Here is a 25,045-nt window from a genome sequence, read left to right as displayed (position 1 = left end):
TCACAAACAGCAAAGTCAGCAAAGTAACTGTAGGACAAAAGTACACTGAAGTGAATTTTGAGCTACTGGCTTTGAGAAACTTGTATTATATCTTATCATATTTGCACTAGCTTCTAGAGTAATTTCAAGCATCATTTCTACTGGTATCTTTCAATTTGACTGATAAATTTTCAGTTATCGTTATTGAACATTTCCCAGGTCAGGCACATTATTACAATTGTCCATATGATAGCATAGCTGTAAAAATCACACCGCAAAGCATGGCCCACTCACAGCAGCTAAGAAACTGTGCTGTGATCAATCTGATCATTCTAGTAATAAATTGTGGAGTGTGGCCAGGAGTTTCTGAAACATACTGTTGGTGAACAATCATAGTCACCTTTCTTGATTGATTCACAGAAGCAGGAGGTGTTTGTTAAAGTTGGACAGAGATTTTACTCCCTTTCAGCCTTCCCAGTGAATTTAGTTGTAATTTAGAGGGTTCTACACAAGGTCGTATCCTGCAGGGAGTGGGATGAGCAATGAATGATGTCTCGTCTTTTCTCACTCTTATCTGTACGTACATATGTACCTACATACACACAAACATATCATTTATTCATGGTTTAGATTTTATTCAACGCTGCAGAGTTTTTAATATTGGGAATGTTCATTAGAGAGACACTTCCAGAACAGTCCATGGAGATGATTTTGAAATAAATAATATGCAAATACATCAGAAATTTAATTGGAAATAAAAGAAAGCAGCGCAACACCCAAGGCCTTCATCAGAAGTTTCACAATTGTTCATCGCCAGATCCCAATCTCTAGTGAGTGACAGAATATCGTAACATTAAATTTAAAATCTATTAGATTTAATGTTTTGGAAGCTGCAAATGCACCCAAGATACAATTTCTAGCTCACTTGGCAACAATAGGAGTCTGAAAAGATAAAAGTCTGTTACAAACTTAGTAAATAATCCACTGAAACATTTTTCCATTATTGAGATGAAACTTTTTTTTAAGCACAGAATGTTTGCATTCATGTTAAGTACTTTAATAATTCTAAGCAGAAGTAATCCAGAGAAAGAGAAAAGGAAGTCAAATGAATCTTTCGATCATCACCAAATTTGGCAATGAGTTATCAAGGTGACAGATACACAAACATCATATGCAACAGTTCAAAACATGCTCGTTTGAAAAATTAATCAAGGGCATGGCAGAGGAAAGATTTACACGGCAAGTGTTCCTGTGCTTTGGGCTACTGGATCACCTGGGCGTAGTGAACACAGGAAAATTGGGTGGGAAGTGCACACCCCTACTGGAGTCAGCCTAATTTCTACTATTACTTTAAATAGACAAAAAGATCAGACAAGCTTCCATATGGTTGTGCACTCCTCCCAGCCTAACTTCCTGTATATCCTTACAGCCCAGGCAATCCAATAGTCCCAGGCACAGGAAGAGGAACGCCTACCTCCTAAGATTTGGATTAAAATCTACATTATATATTCAAAACCCATTGAGGTGAAAAGACAGGATTCACAGTCTGATGGACAGAATGTCAAAATAAATTACAACCCCCATCTGGTGAAATGGTAGCATTAAATCATTATATGTATAAGTGTGCACAGTCACAAGTCGAAGCATTTCTAGAGCCATTCCATAACACAGGACACACAAGAAATCACATGTTGTATCTTAACGCAGTCAGAAATTAGAAGCACCTTTGGACTTTAATAGATTTACAAGAGTCTCTGGATATCTATTGAATGCCTGAACAGAGGTGGTTTTAATGTTTCTAAAATGTAATTTGAGCTCAGTCTACATTGAGAATGGCAAGTACAGTCTCTTTAAGCATCAACCAAAGATTAAAAGAATGTTGAATTAGAGACAAAAGAGCAGTGAGGGGGGGAAGCAATTTAGTTTTTTTTTTATTGAAAGTACAGCAGCTACTTTTCAGTTATTCCAGAGTATCCTGCAGGCTAAGAGTCAATACTGTGGAACATGATCACACAGTCTGATGCACAGTGAGCATACAGGTTATTCCAATGAGGAACAATTCACATTACATCCATTTTCTCCAAATCTATTCTCTACTGGTGCAGACACACTAAGGATACAATTTCTCATCTTCACAGTAAATAGTGATGATACCTGGGCACTATCTAGACTGAATAAGTAAAAAGTAGTTTGCTGCTTATTACAAATACAGGCCCAAACAACAGGAGTAGAATCATTCATCAGGAGAGTGTGTTCTTTTAAATCTAACTCCTGTTTCTCCCCAGTCGGAGATGTTTTTTTGAAAACTATCACTGGATGAACAGTTACAGGCAGGAGTAGGAGACCTGTCCTCTCAATGCTGTTCGGAACCCATCATTAGATGGTGTATTTGGGTAGCCTGGGTTCACTCATTCTCAAGAGTTTCTCATTCACCAAGTGGCAAACCACTCAAGTCAGCAGCTGCCTCTGAAGCATGGCCAGGATCAGGAACTCATTCTCTAGGGAATTGAGGGCTCAACAGGTGGTGCAGTGGGATAGTGCGGCCCCAGGTAACTAGCAAGCACCAGGTTGCAGCATTTGTCAGGGGAAATATGGAAATGCCTCATTTTAATGACTCAAGTGGTTAAGAGGTTTTGTTAAAAAAAATGCTGTTTCTGAAATGGTCATCTCAGCAACCTGGAATTACTTGATTTTTTTTCAAAAAGAAAAGCCAAGGGTGGGGAGAGGTGGGGGCACCATTACAACGAAGTGTCTTCCTGGAAACACACTCAAATCAGCTTTATCAAAGGTGTGCCTTTTATGAGAAGGTTGTTTCTCCTCCAGGTACCACAAAACTAAAATGGTTAGAATCCAGCATTGTATTTATTAGAATTAGCATTATTAGCCATTATCAAATCTTTGATCAATGGTGCTATTCAAAACAATTAGAAGCATTATTACAAATCGTGTAAAGGGCTTTTCATCCAGGCTGGCAGTCTAGATTTTATTCATTAACTTTGAAGTAGGTTGGGTGGGGGGGGGAGTGGAAAGAGTGGGGGTCAGAAGCCTGAAATCAATGAGTCAGATAATCACTTGGACAGTCTTTTCATGGAAATACCGATTTTTTTTTCCTGAAGCAGAGTCCGCCATCTACTCATGTCAAGTATTTAACTGCCAAAACCATGATGATGCAGGTGACCACCATCCCACCAATCATGATGAACTTGTCCTGGAAGGCCCGTTTCTCAATTAGGCGCATCACAGTGTTTGACATTCCTAACATATTTGCCACATCCAGTATCTTCTTTTGTGCTCCCTGCAATGATGGACAAATTATTAGAGAAAGTGCAACACAGTCAGAAAAATATAGAGTACAAGAGTGAGGCAACAAATTACTGCAAAACCTTCAAAATAGCTTGGACAAGGCCATTCTTATCTGATCAAGAGGCCATTTTAAACACTCAAGTTAGCAAAAATAATTATTCAATGCTCACTCAGGTGGATGTAAAAGACCCCATGGCACTATGTTGAAGAATAGCAGTTGAGTTCCCCCATGTCTTGTGCAATATTTATCCCTCACAATCAATAGCATGGGGAAGAAATGTTTATCTGGTCATTATCACATTGCTGTTTACAGAGTGTAAATGGGCTGCCTCATTTCCCACATTACAACAGTGATTACACTTTCCTTACCCACAATCTCAACCACCTAGAAGAACAAAGGCAGAAGATTCATGGGAACAAGTGCAAGTTCCCCTCCTAGTCACATACCATCCCAGCTTCAAAATATATCACAATTCTTTCATTGTTTTTGGTGGTTTAAAATGCTGGAACTCCCAATGAGGGGGCATCTACACTACATGGTCTGCAGCTGTTAAACAAAGCATCCATCACCACTTTTCAAGGGGAATTAAGAATGAGAATGTCTTGCTCTCAAAAGATGTCCTGAAGCCCTGAAAGGTACTATATAAATGCATTTTTTTCTTATCTTAACATAATACAAATATTGGAAGTGCAGAAGACTCCTTGGTCAGTAGAGTTGCACTTGCAGTACAAGTTACAAATGTTGTCCATGTCATTCAAAACCATAACTTGGCATCTAATACCATCAATGGTTTCAGCTCACAGTCACCTTCTCAAGGGCAATTAAGGATGGGCAATAGTTGCTGGCATTGCCTGTGATACCCACAGCACATGAAAGAATAAAAACAACTAGTAAAACAAGTTAACTTACCATTGATTTTATTGCTGTCGGTGGGGATTGCTGGCCTATATTGGCTGAACATTTGCTTACATAGCATCAGTCAGTGCACTTTAAAGTAATCAATTGCATGAAGTGCCTTTTGATGTTTGGGATAAATCACTATATGAATAGTACAATAGTAATTACCTGAAGAATTTATTACATTCTCATTATTGGAGGTACTGTGGTACCACTGGCAGAAGTAATTGCAATGAGACAGTTTACATATTACAGTGTGACAAGTTTACATAGACAGTTCCCATTGTAAATGTGAACATAGCAATTTATAACAGAAACATAAAAAATAAGGACAGTATGACTCTGAAATGAGCATGGAATCTGTCAGCATGCTCTGGCCACCTTATGGTTTTGAATGACATGGACAACTTTTGTAACTTTTACTGCAAGTGCAACTCTACTGACCAAGGAGTCTTCTGCACTTCCAATAATTGTATTATGTTAAGATATACCAATTATTCCTTGGCATATAATCCCATTCCAATTGAAGATACACTTGGTCTTGACTCAGAGCGCTACACCACAGAAGAATGACCAAGAATAAAAATTTTACACACACACAAATGTGCATAGTGTGTCAGCACAGCAGCATACTTCAGAAGACCAAGCAATCCCACAATGCAGAATAAGTGAAATCAACCGTCTGGGAATATTTAGGAGACCCATCAGGCTTTGCAAGGAAAAGCTGGTGAAGACAATGGAAGATGGGATCAATACACTAAAAGCTAGGTTTTACTTTTTACCCCCTACATCCCCAAAAGTGTTGAACTAATTGTGTTGACAATGTTTTTTGTAGAATACAGCATGGTTAATGGAGTAATATCATGGTGGCTGAATGATAAACATTTTTACAGAATGCGATTGGGCATTGGAAAAAAAAATGATGCTGTGGAGAGGATTCAGGTGTATGATTGGTTAAAAGGAAAGCAGGCTCTGGGATCCAACTGGTCAGAGTTTTTTGGGATGCAAGTGTTTGAAGAGATGATGGCTTGTAGTTCCATGATTTGATGGGCCAAAAAGTATGTTTTTTTTTTTAGAAACACAATTTTTAAAATAGGTTCTCTGCAATTTCATTTTTTTGAAAGGGCACCAATTACGAGACTGCTCATTTAAAAGTTTTATACATTAAGCAATTTATATCTGACAGTCATTTTTCCTCATGCTACCAAAACTGCCCTCAATTTGCTTCCATTAGCTTGAGAGTCAAGGTTTAATTTAGCATATAAGTATATGAAATGCTTCAGTAAGTCACATCTACTAGATTGTTTCAGTTATCAGTGGAATCACATTATATTATAAGGTCATTAAGTAAATCAATCTGCAAACTTCCTGATGTTAAAACTAATTTTGGCAAATCTTCATTCACTCCTGCTGAGGTTCAATTATAGAGCTCTGTACCCATATCAACATAAAACAATCTCCAAATCTGCATAGATTTAAAGCAAACAATACTGCCAATATCTCCCACAGCAGAAATGTACAATCGTGGGTTGGCATAAATTATAATCTGTAACATTGAAGTATCCAGATGTAGATAAATAAAAGGCTGTGCATATTGGAACAGGAACACGATGAAAGGGCCAGAATAACAAAAGGTGGCTAAGTATCTGGTTTATTGACCACCATGGCAAGCGATTTATTGCTTTGAAATTAGAGAGATTTTAAACAAAATTACAGTATATTCAAGGAGCAAATGGCATTACATTTGGTAGCTGTACAAACTGTCTTGCTATAACAAAACGCTTGCTCAACTAAAAATATTCAGTTGAATGAAGCAGTTATCAATATATTTCAATGACATTTGATTAAAAGCTGAAACATGCTATTCCAGTTTTGTGCAGGTTGCTGTTGAGACCTCGTGTAGAAGAGGTGTGTGTATTTGGGCATAACACTTGTAAAATCACAATGATGCACTGAAGGAATTCAGGAAAGTGTGAGAAAAAGGATTGCAAGCCTTTAGGTGTGAAATAAACAAACAATGCAGAGCTTGTTTTTAATGAAGAAAAGGCTAAGAGGAGACATAATCCTGATATGGATGCTGTGGATTGAAGGAAGCTATTTGATTCAGACCACAGAACTGAACACAAGTTCACTAAAAGGGTTCAAGTGAGACCTTGAAAATTTTCAATTCATCAGAGGGAACCAGCATAGATTTGTAAGAAGATCGTGCCTGATGAACTTGATTGAATTTTTTTTTGAAGAGGTGACTAAAGTAGTGAAAAGGGGAATGACTTTGGAGTGTAATCATGTAGACTTCCAGAAGGCCCTTAATAAAGTGTTAGCATGGAATTGAAGATAAATTATTTACCTGGTTAGGAAACTGCCTTGAGCAGCAAGAGAGAGAGAGAGAGAGAGAGAGCAGGATGCGACCAAAAGTGTCCCATAAGGATCTGTTGGGGCCTCAACTATTCACCGCATTTATTAAAGACCTAAATAATGGGATAGAAACTCACGTATCCAGGTTTGCCGAAGGCATAAAGATAGCTGGCATCGTAAGCAGTGTAGATAGAAGCATAAAATTACAAGATATTAATAGATTAAGCAAATGGATTTCAATATAGGAAAATATGAAGTCATCTACTTTGGTCCTAAAAAAGATAGATCAAAGTACTTTCTAAATGGTGAAAAGATGAAACAGTGGAGATGCAAAGAAACTTGGGAGTCCAGATATATAGATGATTAAAGTGTCATTGTCAGGTACAGAAAATAATCAAAAAGGTTAATGGAACTCTGACTTTTCTATCTAGAAGACGAGAATACCTGGATTGGGTGGATTGTCTTATGAGGAAAGGTTGGACAGGCTAGGTTTGTATCCACTGGAGTTTAGAACAGTAAAGATGACTTGATTGAAACATATAAGCTAAAATCTTCAGGTCAGCGTGCAGAGGCAGGCCCCGCTCGCCGACGTGTAAAATGATGTGTGGTGACGTTGGGTGCACGTCCCAGCGTTACCGCACGTCATTCAGATCTCCAGTTCGGCGGGTGCGCACCAGAGTTGGCTATGTGCCCACCAAACTGTCAAAGGCCTATTAAGGCTATTTAAATATCAATTAAAATAATTAACATAGCTATCTGTCCAACCTTAAGGTTGGCGGGCTGGCGAAGAGCCCAGGCGGCCTTCGCATTTATCATGAAATCTCATCCACGGGTGGGATGAGGTTTCATAAAGGTTTTTAAATTTAAGCTGGGACAGGTCTTAAAATTTTTTTTCTTTTTTTATTTAAATTTTTAAAAATCGAACTAATCTCCCTGAGGCAGTCTGTGCCTCGGAGATTTCAGCGCTCTTTCACGCACATGCGCGAAAGAGCGCAGGCCTCGACTCAGCCTACTCCCCCCGCCCGCACAGGGAGCGCTCAGTGCTTCCGGGTGCGCTTCACGCTGGGCGGGCCTTAATTGGCCCACCCACGTAAAATGGCAGCGCACAGCCAATCGTGGGCGGGAATCGCTGTACACCCACCCGCGCCGGCTCCCACCCAGCCTCCCTAACGGGAAGAAAATTCTCCCCATAAGATCCCAAGGGGTCTTGACAGGGTCAATGTGGAGAGGATGTTTCCTCTTGTGGAAGAGTCTGGTACTAAGGGTCAATGTTTAAAAATAAAAGGTCAGCCATTTAGGCAGAGATGAGGGGAAATTTTTTCTCTCCAAGGGTTGAGTCTTTGAAATTCTCTTCCTCAAAGGGCGGTGGAAGCAGAGGGCTGAATCTTCAGCTTGGCGAGCGTAAAACGACGCGGGGTGACATCGGGCGTGCATTCTGACGTCACCATGCGTCATTTAGATTTAAAGTTCGGCAGGCGCGCCCACCAAACTGTCAAAGGCCTGTTAAGGTCATTAGTGAACTAATTAAGCCTATTGAGAAAGCTGCCCATCCAACCTTAAGGTTGGCGGGCAGGTGAAGAGCCCAGGCGGCCTTCGCATTTTTCATGGAACCTCATCCACGGGCAGATTTTTAGAAAAAATTTTTATTAAAATTAATGAACACGTCCCAGCTCATGTGACAGTTTCACATGAGGGGACATGTCATAAAAATTTTTACAACACTTTATCGAACTGTTAAAACTTAAAACTAATCTCCCTGAGGCAGCTCTGTGCGCGAAAGAGCGCACTCCCGATTCAGGGAACGCCCCCCCACCCACCTCCAAGCCCGCACAGGGAGCGCACAGCACTTCTGGGTGTGTGTCATGCTGGGCGGGCCTTAAGGCGCGGACCCAATCGGGGGTGCCGATCAACCACCCCGGCGGGCGGAAAATTCTACCCAGAGTCTGAATATTTTTAAGGCGAAGGTAGATGGATTCTTGACAAGCAATGGGGATGAAGGCTAGTGGGGGTAGGTGGGAATGTGGAGTTGAGGTTACAGTCAGATCAGCCATGATATTATCGAATGGCGGAGCAGGCTCAAAGGGCCAAGTGGCCTACTCCTGCTCCTATTTGTATGTATGTTTGTAATACAAGGGGTAGAAATCATCCTATAAGAACCTGGTTAGATCATACCTGTAGTGCTGTGAGCAGTTTTGGGTGCCACACCTTAGGATGGATATATTGACCTTGGGAGAGCAGCGCGGGTTTGCCAAAATGATACCTGGACTCCAAGGATTATAATAAGAGGAAATGTTACGCAAACTAGGATTGTATTCCTGGAATTTAGAATATTAAGGGGTAATTATTAAGGGAAATAAGGGGAAGGAATGGTGGTATTGATTAAGGAGAACATTGCAGCGCTGGAGAGAGAGGATGTCTCAGACGGGTCAAGAACAGAATCACTTTGGTTAGATCTAAAGAACTAAATGGTTACATTACATTGTTTGGTGTATTCTATAGCCACCAACTAGTGGGAAAGATATAGAGGAACAAATTTTCAAGGAAATTACAGAGGTGCAAAAATTATAGAGTAGATATAATGAGGTAATTATCCAAATATAGACTAGGATAGTAGCATGAAGGGAAGAGAGCCGAATTCCTTGAATATGTTCAGGAAAATTTTCTACAGCAGTATATTTCCAGTCCAATGAAAAAGGAGGCATTGCAGTCTAGTTCTTGTGAATGAGGTGAGCCAAGTGGATCAAGTGTCATCAGGAGCAAATTTAGCAGACAATGATCATTGTATCATGAGGTTTAGGTCTGTCTAGGAATGAAGCAGCACGCCTACAGTCTATAGATAAGAAAGACTGTCTCAGAACAGTGTGCACCTTAGTTTGTTCTACAAAGCTAGGAAAATGGGGGAGGTGGGGCAGGAGCAGTAGGACAGGTTACAGATTAAGGGGAGATGGTGGTGCAGTGGTAACGTCACTGGGCTAGTAATCCAATGACCCAGGCTAAGGCTCTGGGGACATGGGTTCAAATCCCATCATGGCAGCTGGCGGAATTTAAAAAGTCAATTAATATAATCTAGAATTGAAAGCTAGCCTCAGTAATGGTGACCATAAAACTATCATTGATTGTTATAAAAACCCATCTGGTTCACTGATGACCTTTAGGGAAAGAAATCTGCCATCCTTACCTGGTCTGGCCTACATGTGACTCTAGATCTACAGCAATGTGATTTATGCTTAACTGCCCTCCGAAATGTCCTAGCAAGCCATTCAGTTCAAGGGCAATTAGGGATGGGCAATAAATGCCAGCCTTGTCAGCAATGCCCACATCCCATTCAGTCATTGAAGGAGCTGTTATCATTCAGTTAGCCTCCTGTAACTGACCCCTGCATTGGCTGCATCAAGACAAGCCAAGTGGCTTCATAGTTAGCACAGGACACTGAGAAACTGCATCCAAACACCCCACCAATACTGCAGCATGCACTTTTAGGAACAATGCAGAAACATCAGGTCACACTGCGATCTAGCCTTTTAGCTTGGTTTTAAAGTTGAGCATGCCTTGAATGTTAGTTTCTAGCAGTTAGAATGTTAGAAGTTACCAAAATATTGTCACTTCAGCAGGGATGGAGAAATAATAACAATGCAGAATAATGGAGAAAGCAAGAATCTCCTTCCATTCAGGAAATGGGAACAAAGATCAGATACACCTTCACTATAGACGCTAGCTAACCATGCAGAATATAAAATGAACCCTCTCCATGCATTCAGCAAAGTGTGTTGTGGCCACCTAATTGTGGTTACATGCTATCTGTTGTTTATATAGCTTACAGCTTAGATCATTTCTGAAGTTGCGAAAACAACCCAAGGACACAGATGTTTTCTATCTGGAGGCAGCCACTTTGGAATTGATGGTTAAGCCTACAGCGTGGGAACCAAGATCTACCCATCAATAGATAGCCTGGATCTGAACCATCCAATTCCAGGTTAGAATCAAATCCAAATCAACATCTGAAAAAGAAAGTCCAAACTATTCAAAGGGGAACAAGTGTAACAGATGCATTCTTGTTCTCAGGCTGTTAAATTTAATAGCCAGAGCCATGTATATTGGCAAGAATATTCCAGCCTGCTGTGCAAGTTTTACTACAAGTGATTCTAACTTCATTTAGTTCTCTGCTCCCTGATAGAAGCAGACAGGCCTTGCATTTCTCACAGTTCTGCTGTCTGCTCCTCAGTTCCCAGGGACCACACCTTAGATAAAGAGACTGACATGCTTCCAACTGGCTGCCAACATAGATATAGGAAAGGACTACGATAGAAGTGGGGGGTAAAATTGAACTGAACGCTGAACAAACACAAAAAAAAGCTAAGTCACATTCTCACACCCACCTTGGCAATTGGGTAAGCTGTTTCCACACACTACAATGGAAATTTTAAAATAATTCAAACTTCAAGTAATCCATTAAGTGTTCATAATCTGCAAAATGCCTGTGACATAACAAGTACTATAATTGTTGGAAATTTACTGTTTAATCAATGGGAAAGTTACGTGGTTTGATAAGTATTCTTGCAATCATTTTTAAATATGTATAAAACAACTCTTATCACTGTGATTGACAGAATGGGCGGAGTGGACTTTTCAAAGTTTGATATTTATGATTTATGTCAAGTCTGTCAAGCAGGTTCCAAAGTAATCACCGCTGAAATGACAATATTACGGTAACTTTTACTCTATAAATACTAAGATTTGAGGAATTAAAGTGATTGAGAAGTACTCGCTGAAGTTTAAAATCAAGCTAAAAGGCGAGATCGCGGTGTGACCTGATGTTTCTGCATTGTTCCTAACAGTGCATGCTGCAGTATTGGTGGGGTATTTGGATGCAGTTTCTCAGTGTACTGTGCTAACTGGAGCCACTTAGCTTGTCTTGATGCAGCCAATGCAGGGGTCAGTTACAGGATGACAACTGAATGACAATAGCCCCATCAATGATTATTGCTATACAACCTGGAGGGATGCACAATTTGAATTCTTGTAACAGGTTAGCAGCAGAGCTTTTATTTTCCTTAACTTTATTCAAATGCATCTCTCAAGGGTATTTGGGGATGAGCAATAAATGCTGTCCCAGCCTGCAATGACCACATCCCATGAACGAATAAAAATAAATCTCAGATTATGGGCTGCTTCTGCAGAGGTGACAATGTTCCAATTACCAGGCTAGACCCAATGGAAATGTGCACTGGCCAGTTCTGAAATGTAGAATAGCAAATTATGAAAAATTACAGTGAGTACCTGACATAACCTTTCTTCTGTGAACACACTGAAGACTTTTGTCTCAGATTACCCACAGAGTTGAACCAGAGGAATAGCGAATGCAGCCATGTTAGCTATGAAACCCAGCAGCCAGTGGTGCAGCTTCCAGACATTACAGGATTAAGAGATCACATACTGGTATCATCTGTCTTTAATGTCACAATGTTCACACTAAGTACAACATTTCCTCAGAATCAATGAAGTTAAGTTTCATTCCTACAATGTGAACAGAAACATTTAATTAATGAATATATCTCTCTAATTTTAGCTATCATCATCCACTCTGTTTTTAACTTCAACAAAGACAAAAACGATGATCTTACTAGAATCCCAACTAATAGATTTTCATCGCCAAAGAGAGGGGTGAGGAATTTCTCTCTCCCACCTGTTCCCCTAAACTGCACACCACTTAAAGCACCTTTAAGCTAAAGGCATATCCCAAGGAATTTCACAACTAGGAGCAAGGAAACTCAGCCAAGAAGGGAGAGATGGGTTAGGGGTGGGGAGTGGATTGAAAGCTCGATCAAAGAAACAAGTCTTAAATAAGTTTTTAAAGGTGGTGAGATTTAGGGAGAAATTCTCAAAGGCATAAGGCATCTAGCTCTTCCACCAAAGGTGGAGAAGAAAGAGGGAGAGGGAGAGGGAGAGAGACAAAGCACAAGAGCGAGACAGAGTGAGAGAGCATGGGAGAGAAGGGAGGGAGGGATTGCACTAGAGGCTGGAATCCGAGAAATTGAACAATCAGTACAGAACATGGGGTCGATAACATTGCAGCAGTAGAATGGGGCAAGGTTATGGAGGAATTTATCAACAAGAAAAGAATTTTAACTTGAATATGTTATATAATATATATAACATATAAATACAGGTTGTTATTGGTAAAATGTAGCGTTTATCAAGTAGCATTGATCAGTGAGCAGTAACCAGGCATGGAGTGGGGCGGCCAATTAACGCTCCGCCAAGCATCAAATTACTGCAGGGTAAACAGGAGCTGGGGTGGGTTGCCCACTGACCTTTTTGCTGGGGTGGGAGGTTGCAGAAACCACTGTGCAACATAAAATCCTGCCCGTTGCATCTCTTTCCTGTAGTGGGTCAGTTGATCTTTGTATCCTGGTCAATTTCCATTATTTCCTTCAATGTCAATTCACAAGCCTTTCTCTTTACTAAATTTCTTCAATCCTACACCAGCTCTTTGCTGACAATGTAATCGGTATAGAATCTGTAATCTAAGTTTAGTGTTTGTCATTTTCACACATTTTCTTTAATTTTATAAACATGTCCTCTCTCTCCCTCTCTCTCCTTCAGCGATTATCTCTGAGGTGGGAATTTTCTAAAATCTAACAAAACAAAACTCAATCTGTTCTTTGCTAAATACCATCCTCCCCAAGGGGTCACATGGAATGATGGCAACTGACTGCTTAATGGTCCACCCTTATTGGTCACATATCCCTAGGATATGCCAAATGTTGCGACCGAAGACTCTTCGTAATACATCACAAATGCTGACCGTAAAACATTTCACCAATAACAATCTGTATTTATATAGTGCCTTTAATGTAGCAAAATGCTTCACAAAGCGCTTCACAGAAGTGATCAACCAAAACTGGACGTTCAACTACATAAGGAGATATTAAAATAGGCAACTGAATGCTTGGTCAAAGAGATGTGTTTTAAGACATTGCTTAAAATCTGAGAGATAGGTGGAGAGGCAGACAGGTTCAGGGCCTAGGCAGCTGAAGGTCCAGCCATCAGTGTTGGAGCAGGGATATTCAGGGCTCTGCAGGAGGCCAGAATTGCAGGCATGCAATGATCTGGAAGGGTTGGAGGGCTGGAGGTTACAAAGATAGGGAGAGGCAAGGCCACTTCATTTAAATACCTACTTGGCACACTCTGAGCTGTTGCTTCAGCTTATAAAAACAAGGTTTTGGTTTTCAATTTTTGTGATTTGTCGTTTTGTCTGAATCTGGATTCCTATATTAACCAGAAAATTATTTCCTCAGCAAGTTGTTTAATGTCACTTCACCGTGCTATATGGACAAATGATGACAATGTTGACAAATCAACAAGTCATGAGAACGTTGTCAATTGTCTATAAAGCTGAAAAGCAGCAGTATACTCCATTACAGAAAGGGAAAAAACAGAATTTCAAATGAAGGCATTTTAGGGACCAAGATAAGAAAATAGGATAACGAGATTCCCACCATTTAAATCACTATGATTGGTTGGGAGAAAATACCAGTGTAATCCAGTGAACCACAACACCCTGCCCACAATAAGCAGTCATTTCAAAATGCGCAATGTGCAAGGAAGAATGTTGCCATGCAAAATAGAGTAGCAGAAAGTTGCAGACATTGTGGGTAAGTAACTCTCTCATTAGACTACATGAAGCTAAAACATAATGCACCCTGCGATTCTTAAAGTAGTCAGTTGTTTTTATTTTTATTTATTCATGGGATGTTGTCGTCGCTGGCTAGGCCAGCAGTAATTGCCCATCCCTAATTGCCTCAAGAAGGTGGTGGTGGGCTGCCTTCTTGGACTGCTGCAGTCCATGTGATGTAGCTACACCCAAAGTGCTGTTAGGGACAGTTCCAGGATTTTGAAGCAGTGACAGTGAAGGAACAGCAATATATTTCCAAGTCAGGACGGTGAGTGGCTTGGAGGGGTACTTCCAGGTGATGGTGTTCCCATATGCCTGTTCCCCTTGTCCTTCTAGGTGGCAGTGGTCGTGGGTTTGGAAGGTGCTGTCAAAGGAGCCTTGGTGAATTCCTGCAGTGCATCTTGTAGATGGTACACACTGCTGCTACTGTGTCATTGGTGGAGGCAGTTAACGTTTGTGGATAGAGTTCCAGTCAAGTGGGCTGCTTTGTCCTGGATGGTGTTGAGCTTCTTCAGTGTTGTTGGAGCTGCACTCATCTAGGCAAGTGAAGAATATTCCATCACACTCCTGACTTGTGCCATGTAGATGGTGTATAGGCTTTGGGGAGTCAGGTGGCGAGTTACCTGCAACAGGATTCCTAGCCTCTGACCTGCTCTTCCAGCCACAGTATTTATCTGGCTCATCCAGCTCAGATTCTGGTCAATAGCAACCCCAGGATGTTGATGTTTATTAAAGAATGTTTGAGGGGTGATCAGAATGGTAAAGGCAGACTATACAGAGAAAGAGGAATCCCGGGAAAGCATTCAACTGTGTATGAAGTAAGTGGAATATTAAAGACCAGATAGGTCTATTAAGAGATAAGTTAGATGGAAATACAAGGATATGGAATAGGCCATGGGTTCATCAACCTTTCACTTCAAAGAACATATGTTCTGTTACATCATATACCAAACCCACTGTTTAATCATTTGAGATAGGTGAATTCTTTAGATTAATCGTTGTGGCAGTTCCTAAAACGACTCCAAAACAAACAATAAAATACTTCAGAGGAACTTAATGAACAAACCAGTATTAGTCAGACATTTAATTTGCATAATTCTTTGCAAAATTTTGGCATGGATTATAAACACAAGGCAGGTAGGAAGTTTTGCAAGTCTGTCCAAGGCAAGTAAATGGGAAGGATTTGCTCCAGGGAGATATCAACAGGATTAACTGTGGCACTATTGTAATTGAGGAGAGAGATTTTTGGGGAGGAAATGGAAAAATTAAGCAGATGTGCAGCCTGTGATTTAGGATGTGGCGATAGAGATTTATTAAAACTAATAGAACAATAATGTCTCCAGTTCAGTAAATATAGTACAGGCAGGTCCTTTTGGAGATACTATTTACATAAGGGAGCTCAACTGAATGATTGGAAATGCTGCAAACACAGCTGTACTCAAAACATTTTGTGTTCTTATTTCAAGCTTCCAATCAGCTGTAGAATTTTACCTTTTATTTTGGACTGAACAATTCTTGAGTCTGCTTATGTTACATCCTTTCCAACTTATTTCAATGTAATACTATTTATTCCATTTGTATTGTGTTCACAGTTTAGTTTTGGAAAAAATAAACACATTTCTATGTGCTGTTGGCCAGTTTGAAGCATTATCGAAACCATTACTTAGCAACCCAGGCTTTTTAAATTGATTCAGAAAAACATATACACACATTTTACTAGAATGAGACAAGGGTTGAGGGACTAGAGAAGCTGGAATTGTTCTCCTTAGATCATAGAAGGGGAGATTTAATAGAGGCATTCAAAATCATCAAGGGTTTGATAGAGTAAATAAGGAGAAACTTGTAGGGGTAAAAACAAAAAATGCCTGAAATACTCAGCAGGTCTGGCAGCACCTGTGGAGCGAGAAACAGAGTTAATGTTTCAGGTCTGTTACCCTTCATCAGAACTGGGAAAAGCTGCAGGAGAGTCAGTAACCAAGAAGCAGATTTAAGGCAATTAGAAAAAAGAACCAAAAGGGAGAAGGGAATTTTTTTTAACACAACAAAGTTATTATTTCAAATGCGCTACATGAAAGGGTGGTATTAAACAGATTCAATGGTAATATTCAAAAGGGAGTTAGATATTTAACGGCAAACAAAAATTTTGTAGGGTTTAAGGAAGGATCATGGAGTGGGACTACCCAGTAGCTCTTTCAAAGAGCTGGCACAGGCCTGGTGGACCAAATGGCCGTCTTACAAACAGTTACACGACAGTTGTCAACACTTGTGTACACAATGGGAACACAGCAAGGCATTTGGGGTTGAGGGACTCCGACTATTAGGCAATACTACCTGGCTTTTGGCTAGGTCAAGGCCACCAGTCACTCTCAAGTCCTGTCAAGGCTTGATCACTTGCAAATAGCACTTGTTCTTTTATTTTCCATTTTTGGAAACAATTTATCCAACAGTTCCAGTTACACAAACCATGATTTAACTAAATTAACTTCACATTAGTCACAGCTTGGAAGTCTTACAGGTTGCTGAGCTTGCTGCTAATATTGCCATATGTTTTATTTGAGCCAGAAAGAGATATACATCAATATCTTTTTTCTGAAGAATGTTGAGAATAGTGCTCGCAATGTGTTGTACAGGACTGAGTCTATCTATGCAGTTCTGCACAATTGTGGGAAACTGACGGAAGCCAAGGTACACTACACTTGGACCAAATGCAAAACAAAGAGTCTTGGCTGCTTAATTTATTAGCTGAATTGGATGCTTGCCTGAAAAAAGCAACATCCAGCATCCACATCTAAGTATCCTCTTACCACCCTGGAGAGGAAATCCAAGGAAGGTTTTCATTAGGGATGAACGAAGCCTGATGGCTCAGTGGATGCACCAAGATAGTGTATTCCGAACATACATACATACATGCATACAAACATGGCCCCTTGAGCTGTTCCGCCATTCAGTAAGACTATAGCTGATCTGATTGTGGCCTCAACCCCAAGCCTATCCCCCAATAACCTTTGACTCCCTTGTTAGTCAAGGATCTATATACCTGTGCCCTGAAAATATTCATTGACCCTGCCTCCACTGCTCTCTGGTGTAGAGTGTTCCGAAGATTCAGACTCTGGGAAAAAATTTCTTCTCATCCGTCTTAAATGGGGGACCCCTTATTTTTAAATTGTGTCCCCTAGTTCTAATCTCTCCAACAAGGGGGAGCATTCTTTCAGCATCCACCCTGCCAATCCCCTCAGCATCTTATATATTTCAACAAGATCACCTCTCATTCTTCTCAACTCCAATGGATACAGACCCAGCCTGTCCACCCTTTCCTCATACGATAAACCCCCCATCCTAGGTATCAGTCGAGTGAACCTTCTCTGGACTGCTTCTAATGCATTTATAGTCTTTCTTAAATAAGGAGACCAAAACTGTACACAGTATTCTAGATGTGGTTTCACCAATATCTGTACAGCTATAGCAAAACATCCTATATTAATAATCCATTCCCCTTTCAATAAACGACATTTTATTTGCCTTCCTAATCACTTGCTGTACCTGCATACTAATTTTTCCCGATTCATGTACGAGGACACCCAGATCTCTCTGTACCACAGAGTTCTGCAAGTTCACATTTTCCCACATTATTCTCCATCTGCCAAATTTTTGCCCACTCACTTCACCAATCTATATCCCTTTGCAGACTCTTACGTGCTTTTCACAACTCACTTTCCTACCTATCTTTATGTCATCAGCAAACTTGGCAATTATACATTTGGTCCCTTCATCCATGTCATTGATATAAATTGTAAATAGACGAGGCCCCAGCTCTGATCTGTGTGGCACTCCACTCATCACATCTTGCCAAATGACCCATTTATGCCTACTCTAAATTCCTGTTAACTCACCAATCCTCAATCCATGTTAATATGTTACCCCCAAAGCCATGAGCTCTTATTTTGTGTAGTATCCTTTGATGTGGCACCTTGTCAAATCTGGAAATCAAAGTACAGCACATCCACAGATTCCCTTTTATCCACATTGTTTGAATCTTCCTCAGAGAATTCCAATAAATTAATCAAACATGATTTCCCTTTCACAAAACCATGTTAATTCTGCCTGATTGCATTGAGATTTTCTAAGTGCCCTGCTATAATCTTCTTAATAATAGATTCCAGCAATTTCCCTACAACAGATGTTAAAGTAACCAGCCTGTAGTTTCCTGCTTTCTGTCTCCCTTCTTTCTCCAATAGAGGAGTCACATTCGCTATTTTCCAATCTCATGGGACCTTTCCAGAATCAAGGGAATTTCATCTACTATCTCAGCAGCCATTTATTTTAAGGCTCTAGGATGATGTCTGTCAGGGCCTGGGGACTTGTCAGCTTTTAGTTCTAATAATCTTCTCAGTACCCATTCCCTGGTGATTGTAACTGTTTTAGGTTCCTCCTTCCCTTTCACCTCCTGATTCACAATTATTTCAGGGATGAGGTTATTTGTATCCTTAATAGTGAAGATAGGCACCAAATATCTGTTCAATTAGTCCATCATTTCCTTATTGACTGCCCTTGACATCAAGGTCACATTTGACCGAGTGTGGCATCAAGGAGCCCTAGCAAAACTAGTCAATGGGAATCAGGGGGAAAACACTCCACTGGTTGGAGTCATATCTACCGCTAAGGAAGCTGGCTGTGGTTGTTGGAGGTCAGTCATCTCAGCTCCAGGACATCATTGCAGGAGTTCCTCAGGGTAGTGTCCTAGGCCCAACCATCTTCAGCTGCTTCATCAATGACCTTCCTTCCAATATAAGGTCAGAAGTGGGGTTGTTCGCTGATGATTGCACAATGTTGACCACTATTTGTGACTCCTCAGATACTAAAGCAGTCCTTGTCCAAATGCAGCAAGACCTGGACAATATCCAGGCTTGAGCTGACAAGTGGCAAGTAACATTCACGCCAGACAAGTGCCAGGCAACGACCATCTCCAACAAGAATCCAACCATCACTCCTTGACCTTCAATGGCTTTACTATCATTGAATCCCCCACTATCAACATCCTGGGGGTTACCATTGATCAGAAACTGAACTGGATGAGTCATATAAATACTGTGGCTACAAGAGCTGGTCAGAGGCTTGGAATACTGTAACTCACTTCCTGACTCCCCAAAGCCTGTCCACCATCTACAAGGCACAGGTCAGGAGTGCGATGGAATACTCCCCACTTGCCTGGATGAGTGCAGCTCCAACAACACAGGAAGCTTGACACCATCCAGGACAAGGCAGCCCACTTGATTGGCACCATATTCACACCCTCCACCACCAACGCACAGTAGCAGCAATGTGTACCATCTACTGCAGGAAGTCACCAAGGCTCCTTAGGCAGCACCTTCCAAACCCACGACCACTACCACCTAGATGGACAAGGGCTACAGATAGATGGGAACACCACCACCTGGAAGCCACCCTCATGTCACTCACTATCCTGACTTGGAAATATATCGCCTTTCCTTCACTGTCGCTGTCAAAATCCTGGAACTCCCTCCCTAACAGCACTGTTAGTGTACCTACACCACATGGACTGCAGCGGTTTAAGAAGGCAGCTCACCACCACCTTCTCAGGGGAAACTGGGGATGGGCAATAAATGCTGGCCCAGCCAGCAAAACCCACAACCCATGAATGAATTATTTTTTTTAAATTCCCCATTCTCACTCTCTAGAGGACCAATACTCATTTTACTTACTCTTTTCGTTTATAAATACCTGTAGAAACTCTTACTATTAGTCTTTATATTACTAGCTAACTTTCTCTTGTACTCTAATTTCCCTTCCTTATTAATGTTTTTGTCATTCTTTGCTGTTCTTTATATACTGTCCAATCTTTTGATGTGCCACTCACCTTTGTGGAATTATAATTTTTTCAATTTGATACTATCTTCAACTTCTGTAGTTAGCAATGGATGGGTTTGTCCTTCCCTTAGAGTCATTCTCTCTCACTGGAATGCATCTTTTGAGTATTCTGGAATATCTCCATAAATGTCTGCCACTGCATCTCCACTGACCTATCCCTTAACCCAATTTCCCAGTTCACTTTAGCCAGCTCTGTCTTCCTGCCCTCATAATTGTCCTTATTTAAGTTTAAAACACTTGTCTTAGATCCACTCCTTTTTCCCTCAAACTGAATGTGAAATTCAATCATATTATGACCACTGATACCTAGGGGTGTCTTCACTATGAGGTCACTAATTAATCTCGTCTCACTGCACATTACCATAGCCTGCTCTCTAGTTGGTGCTAAAACGTGTTGCTCTAAGAAACTGTCCTAAAAGCACTCAAACTCATCACCCAGGCTACCTTTGCCAATCTGGTTTGACCGATCTACAAGTAGAATTAAATCACACATGATTATTGCGGTACCTTTCTCATGAGCCCCCATTATTTCTTCCAGTATACTCTGTCCTACAGTGTGGTTACAGTTAGGGGGCCTATAAACCACTCCCACAAGTGGCTTCTTACCTTTACTATCTCTCATCTCTACCCAAACTGATTCTACATCTTGATCTCCAGAACTAAGGTCCTCATGCTCTACTGTGCCAATGTTATCCTTAATTAACAGATATACTCCTCCACCTTTTCCTAGCTTCCTGTCCTTCCTAAATGTTACGTAACCTTGAATATTCAGGCCCCCAGTCTTTTTCTTCCAGCAGCCATGTCTCTGTAATGGCTATCAGATCACACATATTTATTTCTATTTGTGTTGTCAATCCATCTGTTTTGTTACGAATGCTACATTCATTCAGATACAGAACGTTTAGTTCTGTCTCTTTACAACTTTTGTAACCTCCAGCCTTATCTGCTGATGCACTTCTGTTCCTTCCTGCCACACTCTGATCATCATTTCCCTTATTCCTACTTTGCTCTCTTGTTTTATCTTCGCTACTTAATTTATCACATCCTCCCAAACTTGATCCCTTGTTCCCACTATTTAGTTTAAAGGCCTCTCTACCGCTCGAGGTGTACAGCTTGACAGAACACTCATCCCAGCATGGTTCAGGTGAAGACCGCCCCGACGGCACAGCTCCCACTTTCCCCAGTACTGGTGCCAGTGCCCCATGAATCAAAACCCATTTCTCCTGCACCAATCTTTGAGCCACTCATTTAACTCACTAATCTGATTTACCCTACACCAATTTGCTCCTGGCTCAGGTAGGAATCAGAGATTATTACCTTTGAGGTTCTGCTTTTGAGCTGCTCATACTCCCTCAGCAGAGCCTCTTTCCTAGTTCCACTCATGTCGTTGGTACCTACATGGACCACAACCACTGGATCCTCCACCTCCCACTGCAAGTTCCTCTCCAGCTCAAAGCAGATGTCCCAAACCCTGGCACCGGGCAGGCGACACAACCGTCTGGACTCCTGCTCTTGGCTGCAGAGAACTGTGTCTATCACCTTACTATATTGTCCCCAACTACCACTACATTCCTATAACTCCACCTGCTAAAATGGCTGACCATGATGCCATGGTCAGTTTGCTCATCCACCCTGCAGACACCGCATTCATCCATACAGGCTGCAAGAAACTTGAACCTGCTAGACAACTGCAAAGGCTGAGGCTCCTCCACTTCTACATTCTGGGTTCCCATACCTGCCTCGCTCGCAGTCACACTTTCCTGTCCCCGGCCACTCAGAAGACCCTATCATAACAGGTGTGACTGCCTCCTAATACAAAACTCCAGGTAACTACCCCCTCCCTGATGCATCACACTGTCTGCAGTTCAGCCTCCAGCTCAATGGGTCTGAGCCAAGTCTGAGTCTGCTGATCACCCTGGCGACTAGGAACTCCCACATTCTGCAGTCACAACACATTACCTGCTCTGCCATCCTTATTATATGTGTTAATTAATTTATTTTAAAATAATTTATAATTAGTAAATGCTGCTACTTCCAATAACCCTTAGTACTGCTAGTAAACCTTCCTACAACTAATAAAACCTTACAATTAACTAATAAGTTGCAAGGCTTTTGAAGATAAACAAGCAAATTATTCACAAACCAATCACCTGTTTTCCTGTGATGTCACATTTTAATTTCTCTCAGAATGCGGCCACTCCAATCTGGAGCCTCAGACTGAACCGAATTGGATAGCTCTTTTAGGTAGTGGTTATTGTCTCTGGGTCCTCTTTCTACACCACCCCCCCCCCCACCACGCCCACCCTCTCCTCTTCTAGGCGGTGGTTCCTGTCTCTGGTCCCCTTTTCCCTCTGCTCTTCCAGGTGCTGGTGACTGCCTCTGGGTCCTCTTTTCACCTGTTGCTCTAGGTGGTGGTTACTGCCTCTGGGTCCTCTTTTTGCCTGCTCTTCTGAATTACTGGGTTACACCGACCAGAAAATCTCAGATTCAAACGCTGCTTTGTGCCACTTAGTCAATCTCAGCCAAAGCAACAGTGGGAGCACTACAGCCCTGAGCACTATCTAATGACCAATTTGGAAAGTGTGCGTGTATGAAACAACAATAGATGAAGGACAAAACCATGCAATGTCACAAACTACCTCAATGTCAAATCACCAAAAAGCATTGTCTAGATCAGGCGTAAAAAAATATTCATTTGAGCAAACTACCACACAACTGATACTATCTACAATGTGTAATCTAATATGGACAGGGAAGAAAAGATTGAAATTAAGTTTCCTGAAAGCTGCAACACTGCATGATGTGCAACTGAATCATATGATAACCAAATGACAAACATCAATTTGCATTTACATAACACCTTCAACATTGCAAGACATCCCAAAGCGCTTCATGGAGTGTTATCAAATAAAACATGGTACTGAGCCACATATGGAAGTAACAAAAAACTTAGTTAAAGGGGTGGGTTTTAAGTAATGTCCTAAAGGAAGAGAGAGGGAATATTAGAGAGGCGGGTAGATTGAGGGTGCTAGTTCTGGAGGGCTTTTAGGCACTAGGCAGCTGAAGGCACAACTGTCAATGATGGAGTGATGAAAATCAGGAATGTGTGTAAAGCCAGAATTGGAGGAACACTGTCATGAAGAGATATTAATGTCTATAATGTTACTGGAAATTATTTTTTAAAATAGAGTTCAGTGGTATCTGTGTCTGTGTGTGTGTCTTAATTGGATTAAAGCCAGCTGGTCTAGAGGCTTTTATGTATAGAAAGAGTTAAGTTTGAAATGATAATTAGATAAACATGGGGAAGTTTAGAAACATAGGTGTCAAGGGGGCATTTTTAAATAAACCATTCTAAAGATGAGTGAAATCTTGCACCTAGCCAGAAGACGCCAAGCAATGTGTTTATTTTTTTCAGCTTACAAATAAAATTGGTGGAATGAAAGGTTGTTATTGCTAGAAGAGATAAGTTTAAAAGCCTAATGATACAATGGAAAATTTACATTCAAAGAGAAAGATATGTATAAAGGAGAAAGGAGATTGTGTGTAAGGCAGAGGCATTTTAAGATTCAACAAGTGTGAGAAGCCTCAAGCTGCTGTCTGCAAGGACCCAGAGTTGAAAGAAACTCATTTTGAATGTGACTGTCCAGGTTGTGCTTTGCCAGGTGTCTCTTCAAATCTATGAGATTTACTGTTGCCTTAACGGGGGTGTAACTGAGAGATTAATTAGGGGATTTTTGTAGTTACTATAGTAGTAATTTTGTAGACGTATGCGTTTATAGTCTTTCTCGTATTAATAAATGTTTAATTTAATTTAATTAAAACCCTCTTGAGACTCCATGGTCTTATTACTACTGAATTCAAAGCCTGCATCCTCAAAACATACAAATTGCAGAAGTAGATTATTATGACAGTTGTTTCAAGTTTCCCTCTGGGATTTGAACAACTCATCCTTCACCATGGACTGTGTCATAATAGCACATATATTTTGGAAGGTTGTATGGCTGGAGAAGGCTTCAAAGATAGGGAGGGGCAAGGCCAGGAAGGCATTTCAAAACAAGGATGAGAATTTTAAAATTGAGGCATTGCCAAACTGAATGTCAATGTAGGTCAACGAGCACAGGAATGATGAGGACTAGATGCAAGTTAGGATATGGGCATGAAAAGGGAAAATACTGAGAATACGCAGCAGGTAAGGCAGTATCTTAAGGAGAGAAAGAGTAGACATTTCAGGTTGAAAACCATTGATCAGAACAGTGAAGACCATTGATCTGAAAGCAGTAACAATAAGGAAAATCTGTAATTACTTTAAAATGTCTGGGGTATCAGTAATTGTTTTGATTTTTTTCTGGAAAGGTTATTGAAGAGTTTGTATCAATTGAAAAGTGATCAACTGTAATTTTCTTGGACAATAAGAAATGCTGGCCCATGTGACTTGTCAACACAACCTGGAAGCTGTACCAGCAAGAAGTTAAGATATGAAAGCCGTGTGGCCAGGCAGAGAGAATACAAAGAAGCTACTGCTGTAAAAAAGTTAGGAGAGCTGTGGGCAGAAGGCGATCAGCACTCAGGTACAGACACAAAGGGTGGAATTTTACAGTTACACCAAAGTCAATGGACTTTTGACACCTTGCTGCATTTTATGGCCCAGCTCCCACTGTGAAAGGGCCATAAAATTCCACCCAATGAGAAAGTAGACAGAGACTGAAAGAGGAACACAAAATTTGTATGAGAAGCCAGCAAAGCTCTCTGAGAGGTCAATTTTCTGTTTGGCACAAAGAGAAACAGAATTCCAGAGGCTCTGGGAAAGCAACGTACGAGCAAGCAAAAAGGACTGGAAGGCCGCTTGGATGAACTGTATGACTGAAATTGGGGCCACGCAGGCAGAGAGATCTGCCTACTAACTCAGCAAGATAGTCCCTGTTGTGTATCTACCATCCCATGTGTAATTT

At 41.0% G+C, this 25,045-nt stretch overlaps 1 protein-coding gene across 3 annotated transcripts in view; it reads right to left on the bottom strand.

Annotated features, from left to right (window-relative positions):
- Positions 1–837: 837 nt before the first annotated feature.
- The window catches only part of gosr2 (golgi SNAP receptor complex member 2), a 76,492-nt gene continuing 52,284 nt past the window's right edge, over positions 838–25,045 (bottom strand). For all 3 annotated transcript variants that reach the window (XM_078529822.1, XM_078529824.1, XM_078529823.1), the window contains one exon: positions 838–3,274. In XM_078529822.1, coding sequence (XP_078385948.1) covers positions 3,113–3,274 — 162 coding nt within the window. In that variant the 3' untranslated portion in view covers positions 838–3,112. The remainder of the gene's footprint in view (positions 3,275–25,045) is intronic.

This window comes from Cetorhinus maximus, chromosome 25, assembly GCF_964194155.1.
Source record: "Cetorhinus maximus chromosome 25, sCetMax3.hap1.1, whole genome shotgun sequence".
Lineage (NCBI taxonomy): Eukaryota > Metazoa > Chordata > Chondrichthyes > Lamniformes > Cetorhinidae > Cetorhinus > Cetorhinus maximus.
Note: the sequence above shows the minus strand (reverse complement) of the source record. Positions and strands in the feature narration are given on the sequence as shown.